The 8,535-nt window shown below is 38.0% G+C and overlaps 2 protein-coding genes and 1 non-coding gene across 3 annotated transcripts in view; 1 reads left to right on the top strand and 2 right to left on the bottom strand.

The window, feature by feature from the left end:
• The window catches only part of LOC102485568 (mediator of RNA polymerase II transcription subunit 28-like), an 8,662-nt gene extending 8,223 nt beyond the window's left edge, over positions 1-439 (bottom strand). Inside the window, exon 1 of the mRNA XM_006148879.2 lies at positions 416-439. Coding sequence (XP_006148941.1) covers positions 416-439 — 24 coding nt within the window. The remainder of the gene's footprint in view (positions 1-415) is intronic.
• Positions 440-2,277: 1,838 nt separating this feature from the next.
• DDX3X (DEAD-box helicase 3 X-linked) lies at positions 2,278-8,535 on the top strand (the record flags this gene model as incomplete). The annotated part of the gene is made up of 14 exons (XM_027772005.1): positions 2,278-2,281; positions 3,201-3,333; positions 4,434-4,589; positions 4,662-4,761; positions 5,290-5,425; positions 5,771-5,856; positions 6,045-6,143; positions 6,252-6,412; positions 6,740-6,884; positions 6,964-7,108; positions 7,319-7,500; positions 7,603-7,720; positions 7,985-8,138; positions 8,469-8,535. Coding segments are annotated over exons 1-14 (1,686 nt in total), but the record flags the coding sequence as incomplete, so codon positions are not given.
• On the bottom strand, positions 4,781-4,911 carry LOC114007864 (small nucleolar RNA SNORA42/SNORA80 family). The gene has a single exon (XR_003549448.1). It is a non-coding gene; the product is annotated as a small nucleolar RNA SNORA42/SNORA80 family (small nucleolar RNA).

Genomic DNA, 8,535 nt, shown 5'->3' with positions numbered 1-8,535 from the left:
ATCAGAGTGGAGGAAGTACAGCCAGCAGTAAGTAAAATGTTTTATGGATTTATTGAATATTAGAACTCAGAACAGTTGATTATGTCCTTTGTGAATCCTGAACCCAGTTCAAAGGTGGCGGGGATATCCGTGTTAGAGTGAATTGATTAGAATTAAATTCAGTTACGGGAACATGGCACTAAATTACATCAGTTACATCAGCTGCAGCTACTCTTTTTTTCTCTCAAAGAACATGAAACTTGCCATCAGAAGAATGCAAAATATATTGAACTTGAGGTAGTTAGGATTTTAAGTGCTGCCATCACTTTTGAAAAGTTAGATGTAATTTTTTAATTTTGTTTTTTAATTTTTCTTTTAAAATTTGTTGCAGGATGTGTACACTCTTTGGAGAGAAACAGCGGGGTGGGAGGGAAGCAGCGCCCCCAAGGGGAATGGCCATGCCACAATTGCCACTCCATTCTCCCAGCTGCCTTAACAGTCTGCAACTGGCTGGCCTTGTTTTTGTTTGTTTGTTTGTTTTTTAAATTTAAGAGTTTGGAGACTTGTTAATTAAGGGTTAGTATTCAGTAGGAGACTGAGACCTCGGCATATTTGGTAATATACTTCTGCTTCTGCTCAGGTCTCGTCCCTTTTAATTGAAAGAAACAATGGCTCTAAGCTGTGATGTATCCTCATTTTTAGGCCAGAAAAGACTCATTGGGAACAAAGTGACTTGTTATTTGCTTTAAATTTCACCCTAATAATCTGTTAGGAATTGATCATCCTAATAGAGAGCTTTTTTAAAACAAAGTTTAGTCCAATCCAGAAGTGAAAACGAACGCTAGACTGCAGATTTACTACTAAGATAGTCGACTTTCCGTTACTTGGGTGTACATTATTTGGTTTTTTTTTTTTGCTTTATAGACGTAGCCTAGTCTGTATTCCTGCCTGTGTACAGAACAGTTGGCTTTCCATAAATCCAGCAAGCTCCAAATTGAAACTTCTAATGCTTGAAATCAGCGCCCCTTGGCAGCTTTTCTGTGTATAGTTGTGTGTTTTGGAATTTACCAAGATCAAAACAAAAAGGCCTCTTGGTGGTTAATTGTTAATTATTATGTAGTAGTCTTCTAGATTAAATGATACTTGTAAGTCTTCCTATTTATATGACAGTGCCCTTAAATCATAGCAGGATTTTTACAAAACTGTGTTACATAACCACTCGTAGTTAGTTAAATGTATTTGATTTGTAGATTTCAACTAGTAGGTTCCAAATCAAGTTTTTGATTACCATACTCCTTTTAAAAGTTCCCTTTATGGAACAGTAACCAATTTAAAATAAAATAAAAGTATATTCATTATTTTCCCTCTCAACTTTACAAGTAAGTAGTCAGACTGGAAAGTTAGTATTAAGAAAAGAAGTTATCCAGAATCGTTTTTAATAGCAGACATTTTTCATTAGGGAAGAAAAAAAGACCTTTAACAGGAAGGTTTTTGACATTTAATTAATTTTATATTTATTTCTTTTAGAAGGGCGCTATATCCCTCCTCATTTAAGGAACAGGGAAGCAGCTAAAGGTAAGTCTTTACAGCAGTTTCATAGATTTAACTCTTGATACCTTTAAAGGTTAGTCAAAGTCTAGGGGAAATGAAGCAATTTAGATTTGGGACTGGTTCAAATATTGGAACATAGTGACTTTGGAAAAACTCACCTTAATGCTACACTGGAAAATTGTTTTTTATTTGTCAGGCTCATCTGGGGCCAGGGACACATGGTTTTATACAGTTTTATTCTTGTGTACAATCTGTTTATAGTCATTCGTGGTGTGGTTTCCATTAGAAAAAGGCGGGTGCCCTACTATGTAAATTAAACTGCATGGTGATAACCCCATTGTTTCTGTCTTGCAAACATGCCAAAAAGAAGATGGGCTTATTGAGGAATAGATAGCAAGTTATAGTATTAGGCACATTTCCACTAGATTGGGAATTATAACTAGTAGGTGTTTCATGTTCTGGGATAACTGGGTGCTGTGTATTCTATAAAACAAGTGATCTAAAATTTGGGAAAATAGAGGTCAGGGAAACTATTTAATGGTCAAGAGGAGAGGGAGGTACTGCGTAAAGAAGACAGAATTGAAAACGTAGATGGTCCCCAGGGAGTGCATGATTTGCTGCTGCTCCTTCATCTCTATGAGTAGTCTATGTCAGCTTCCCTGTCCCCGGAAATGCAGAGATAAAAAATCCTCAAGGTTACGTAACGTACTCTTCAGGTGAAAGTACTACAGTTTGTCCTTATCGTCAATGGGTGTTTTCAGTATTCCTTGGAATTTACTAGGTGGAATTGACCCATATGTATATTTAGTTTTTCCCTTTTTGTTGCAATGACAGGAATCAGAAAGGCAATACAGAGATTTTCGAAGTAGAAGAGATCTGGGTCAGCAGGTGACATAGTGGCTAAGGTGCTGGATTCCCACATGGTTGACTGTGGTTGAGTCACATACCTGTCGGCCTGAAACTTAACAGTGGGCGCACCTGTATGTGTGCCCAGGATCTCAGAAGGAGAATGGAGAAAGGATTAGGGGTGACCATCTCCCCTGTGGGGGGTGATTCCTCACTTTTTGTCTCTCTGGCCAGCACATGCACCCTGTAGCAAGAGTCACACACACACACACACACACACACACACACAAAGTGGAAAAGATCTAGAAATGTAATTCTTCATTGGGAGCAAATGCTGTTAGTTACCTGGCTGGCTCATGGTTAGGGTAGAAGGCAGAAGGAAAGTACTTGACTTGTAAACTCTCTCTGACTAATAAGATGTCATTGAAGCTAGTAAAACCCTCTATTTGTCTTAATACCCTCTACCTGTCCTAGGGCTAATTTGCACCTTTGTCATTCCCTTTTACCTGAACATAATAGCTTTTCCACACTGAGGATGTATAGGAACAAGGGTTTTCCTTTTTCTAGGTATTCCTGATTTTCACCAAACTTAAAGTAGATGAACCACTAAAATAGTATCGTTCGATAGTAGTGTTTCACGTATGCAAAGCATTCTTGTAAACCAGCCTTCTGTCTCGATTCTTTTCTAATGCCATTGGTAGGAATACCTCCATTGGCTTCTTGAAGGGCTTAAAATTCAGAAAAGTTGACAGTACCTTAGCATGATTCCTGATTTATAATTAAATCAATAAAATGGGTTTAATGCTTCTTTCTTGTAATTAAAGGATTCTATGATAAAGACAGTTCCGGCTGGAGCTCCAATAAAGATAAGGATGCTTACAGCAGTTTTGGATCTCGTAGTGATTCAAGAGGGAAGTCTAGTTTCTTCAGTGATCGAGGAAGTGGGTCAAGAGGAAGGTAAGCGATCTTATCTCACTTCACGTGTATATGTACAGCAGCAGTTTAGGAATTGGTTTTTAAATTTGGTAAGTTTTCATCCTGACCATCTACTGGGGTGTTAGGCATTATGTCTGTCTGATCATTTGTGTTTTCTTAGTTATAAGAGGTCTTTGCTAAATTGGAACTGTTATGTAGAAATGAGATGAGAATAATTAGTATGCTCTTTGGCATAATGAAATCAGTTATTTTTCTGTTTTTCTAGTTTTATATATTCTGTTTAAAAGAGTAAACTTGATTTAGTGAATGGCCTAATTTGGTTGAGATTTTTGTGGACTCTGTTTGACAATTTTTAAACACCTTGTATTTTTGATACACAAGTGTGGTGAACTGACCCCATGTGCCTAATAGCCGTGGTTAGTCCTGTGTCCTGATTTTTCGCAAACAGGCCTAAAACTAAAAACATCTTAATTCAGGTAAGGATTATTTTCTATTTTTTACCCAAAATCTGTCACATAGCTGAATCGTCCTTTAAATGACATCCTAGGGGCTGGCAGGTGGCATGGTGGTTAAGGGCGCTGGACTCCCACATGGCCGACCGTGGTTTGAGTCCTAGACCTGGCAGCTTGCTTTCTCTCTCTCTTGCTCTTGCTCTGTCCTTCTCTGATCTAATTTAAATAAGTAAGTAAAGTTAAATAAATTCTTTTTTTAAAATGACATCCTAGTATAGCTAGGACAATTGACACTTGGTATGCTATTTCCTTCTGTTCCCTATACTAAATGTATTTGGACAAGCACTTTAAATGAAAGTATGAATCATGGGCTGATTTCAAATATGTAAAACTTGATTCTTAACTTTGGCCTGTGTGAGGCATGTTTAGGTTGTATGACTTAAATAGAAATACAAAGAAGGGTACTGATTTTAGAAAATGAAGTTATGTAAATGATACATATCTGGTAATAAGAGAGCCTTATTCATCAAATTAGAATAAGCCAGAATTTGACTGTTGATAACCTTGTAGTTATAATGAATAATTTGGCTTATAGATGGCAGTTCTAGAGTAGTGATAGGAATCTGGTAGTGATTTGATAATATGACTCTGATTGTTTGTGCTGTTCAGGTTTGATGATCGTGGACGAAGTGACTATGATGGCATTGGCAGTCGTGGCGACAGGAGTGGCTTTGGCAAATTTGATCGTGGAAATAGTCGCTGGTGTGACAAATCAGATGAAGATGATTGGTCGAAACCACTCCCACCAAGTGAACGCTTGGAGCAGTAAGTTTGTGAAGTGTATGTTAATCATGATGGATCCTTATTAGTTAGAATCTAACAAATTTTATCTTTTAGGGAGCTCTTCTCTGGAGGCAACACTGGGATTAACTTTGAGAAATATGACGACATTCCGGTTGAGGCAACAGGCAACAACTGTCCTCCACACATTGAAAGCGTAAGTTTTTTCCTTTTTCCTCCATGCAACCTGCTTCAGTGCCAGCAGTCCACAGTTAAAAGACAGGGCAATGGTTCAGGGCCAGTTTGCTCTGGCATGGGGCACTATGAGAGACCCAGGGGGGTGAGCCTGCCATAAATCTAAACTCACTTATGAAAGCATAAGTATTTTTGTTTGACCTTTTAAAACAAAGGGAGACATGTAAATGTCTTCATAGCACATCAGAATGGGATGGGTTCCTAAAGGCATTATGTAGACCAAACACCTCACTGGTTTGTGCAAAGAGATTTTAAGTAGGGTCACCATTATTCACACTCTGAGAAAATGTGAAAAGGTCCCAAATCTTCCCCTATTAAACCTGAGTGTTGAGTTTTCTCAAAATATAACATACTTTTTCTTAAAATGAAAGCAGTTTATAAGTTTTAAGTTAGAAATCAGTTAGTTGTTTGTATTGTGGTATATAGTACAAAACAGACACGGCTCCTGATGGCATTTCTAGCTGTTTAACTCCACCGGATTTCTTGACAGTTTAGTGATGTTGAGATGGGAGAAATCATCATGGGAAACATTGAGCTTACCCGTTATACTCGCCCAACTCCAGTGCAAAAGCATGCTATTCCTATTATCAAAGAGAAAAGAGACTTGATGGCTTGCGCCCAGACAGGTAAGTTCATTGGGTAAGAGTGGAAACATTGCCATGCTTTTTCTTAAAGAACTTTTTTTTTGGGGGGGGGCATGTAGTTAGTGTCTTAAAACTACTCAGCTCTGCCATTTGTAGTATAGAAGATGCCATATATAATATGTAAATTACTGGGGATGATTATATTCTGTAAAAGCTTTATTTATAAAACTAAGTGTCTAACTAGGCCTTGGTTTGCTGCTTTCTGTTATTAGAAGTACTAATGAACTAGTAATAGGGCAGTTAAAAAACATTGTCAGCTACCAATGTATTCAGAAGTAATAAGCAGGATTTTGTGTGTGTGGTTGAATGAATGTTTTCTTTTAACAGGATCTGGGAAAACTGCAGCATTTCTCTTGCCCATCTTGAGCCAGATTTACTCAGATGGTCCCGGCGAGGCTTTAAGGGCCATGAAGGTAAATCATTTCCTTATAAGATGGAAAATTATTGTAGAACTTTGTATGTGGCTATTGAAAGAGCTTTCTAAGTGATACTGAGACTTTTTCAAGTGTAATCTGTAAATTACAAAAGGGAATTTATGTTGTGATGAACTTTTAAGAAAAGGTGGTTTAACTTACAAATTGTTTTATTTCTACTTGTTTAGGAAAATGGAAGGTATGGGCGCCGTAAACAATACCCAATCTCCTTGGTGTTAGCACCAACCCGAGAGTTAGCGGTACAGATCTATGAAGAAGCCAGGAAAGTAAGTATGCCTTCCAGTGTTTACTAGCTTTTTTATTGATTCTAATGATGTTTTATGATCATGTTATAATCTAGACCTTGAAGTTGATAAAATTCCTTTGCTTTACAGTTTTCATACCGATCTAGAGTTCGTCCTTGCGTGGTTTATGGTGGTGCTGATATTGGTCAGCAGATTCGAGACTTAGAACGTGGATGCCACTTGTTAGTAGCCACTCCAGGACGTCTCGTGGATATGATGGAAAGAGGAAAAATAGGATTAGACTTCTGCAAGTATGTTAATTTTTAATTATAAGGTTACAACATTAATCTTTAAAATGTATTGGCCATTACTGTTGTATTTATCAGCATTGTCTAATGTTGAAAGGTCAGCCGTGTTTCAGTAGGAATGACCAGACCATGGACAGTCAAGTAGTAAGCAAATTGACTGTGATCTTGTGAGAATCTTTGTGTACCAGGTATCAAATCATGTGATCTGAGGAATTTAACTTCCTCAATGAAAATATATCTATAATTGGCTGTAGATACAGCCATACTGAAAATGTCTTTGATTTCTGAAGTTCTCAACTGAAGTTTTGTTTTTTTATCCCTTCATGACAGATACTTGGTGTTAGATGAAGCTGATAGAATGTTGGATATGGGGTTTGAACCTCAGATACGTAGAATAGTTGAACAAGATACTATGCCTCCAAAAGGTGTCCGCCACACAATGATGTTTAGTGCTACTTTTCCTAAGGAAATACAGGTACTATTTGATTTTGCACATTCTACTTATTTAGAAATTTGTTGATCTCAGTAGATAAAAAGGTTTTCTGTTCTTTCAGATGCTGGCCCGTGATTTCTTGGATGAATATATCTTTTTAGCTGTAGGAAGAGTTGGCTCTACCTCTGAAAACATTACACAGAAAGTAGTTTGGGTGGAAGAATCAGACAAACGGTCATTTCTGCTTGACCTTCTCAATGCAACAGGTAAGATTATGTATGACTAATTTTAGCATCACTCTGGTGGTTTAGGTACTGAGAATCCATTTGGGTCACCTTTTATTAACTTCTCCAGCTTCAAAACAGTGCTTTAATTGCCTCTATGTGTGTGTTTATTGCTTCTATTTGTGTGTTTATTGCTAAGTACAAAAATTGGCCACTGTTGATGACAGACACCTTGTAATTTTTCTAATTCAGGCAAAGATTCGCTGACTTTAGTGTTTGTGGAGACCAAAAAGGGTGCAGATTCTCTGGAGGATTTTTTATACCATGAAGGCTATGCCTGTACCAGTATCCATGGAGATCGATCTCAAAGAGATAGGGAAGAAGCCCTTCACCAGTTCCGCTCAGGAAAAAGCCCAATTCTGGTGGCTACAGCAGTACGTATCATATACTGTATTATTTTCATTCAGGGCTCTGCATGTTGAAATACTTGTTTGCTTTTAAGTTGGCGGTATGTGATAAAAGTTATTTTTTTCCAGGTAGCAGCAAGAGGACTGGACATTTCAAATGTGAAACATGTTATCAATTTTGACTTGCCAAGTGACATTGAAGAATATGTACATCGCATTGGCCGTACAGGGCGTGTAGGAAACCTTGGTAAGTGGTTTCTTGATGGTCTGATTATTCCTGTTTTTTCATTGTGATGCGTGCAACAAAGAACTTTAACAGAACCTTCAATATCAGAACTATTTGCAAAGAAGGCAATTAAAATGTATATTGACATTAAGAGTGACAAAACTCAGCTTTTGTTCAAAGCACAGTGAGTTGGTTAAATAAATTCTACTTAATGATCTACAGGGAAATCTACTTTATGGAAGACTTTTGGTGACTTTTTTTTTTTTCTTTTTGGAACTCTTTTAGGCCTTGCCACCTCATTCTTTAATGATAGGAACATAAATATTACTAAGGATTTATTGGATCTTCTTGTTGAAGCTAAACAAGATGTGCCGTCCTGGTTAGAAAACATGGCTTATGAGCACCACTACAAGGGTAGCAGTCGTGGACGTTCTAAGAGGTGAGGTACAGATGGTACATAATAAAGCAGATGGCCCACTTCTCAGTTCTGTCTGCTCTCCGGAGTTACCATTGCAGTATTTAGTTTGAAAAGCTTGGTTTTCTTAGGCCGCCTGTATTCTTTGAGTGAGAGGTGTATGACGGGAAAGGGTCGGTGTTAGCCATTCACTGGTCAGGCCTTTGAAACCACTGTTAGGGAAAGTCTGGCTGGGTGGCGGGTTGTTGGAGTGGAAAAATCAGAAATGAATCGTTGGGAGGTTTCAACAGGAATTGGGTTATTTCAGTGGAATTTCATCTTCACGTGAACCAACATACGTTGTTTTTGTTGCAGTAGTAGATTTAGTGGAGGGTTTGGTGCCCGAGACTATCGCCCGAGCAGCGGTGCCAGCAGGTTCCGC

The sequence above is a fragment of the Tupaia chinensis genome, unplaced genomic scaffold (genome assembly GCF_000334495.1).
Source record: "Tupaia chinensis unplaced genomic scaffold, TupChi_1.0 Scaffold000248_1, whole genome shotgun sequence".
Classification (NCBI taxonomy): Eukaryota; Metazoa; Chordata; class Mammalia; order Scandentia; family Tupaiidae; genus Tupaia; species Tupaia belangeri.
Note: the sequence above shows the minus strand (reverse complement) of the source record. Positions and strands in the feature narration are given on the sequence as shown.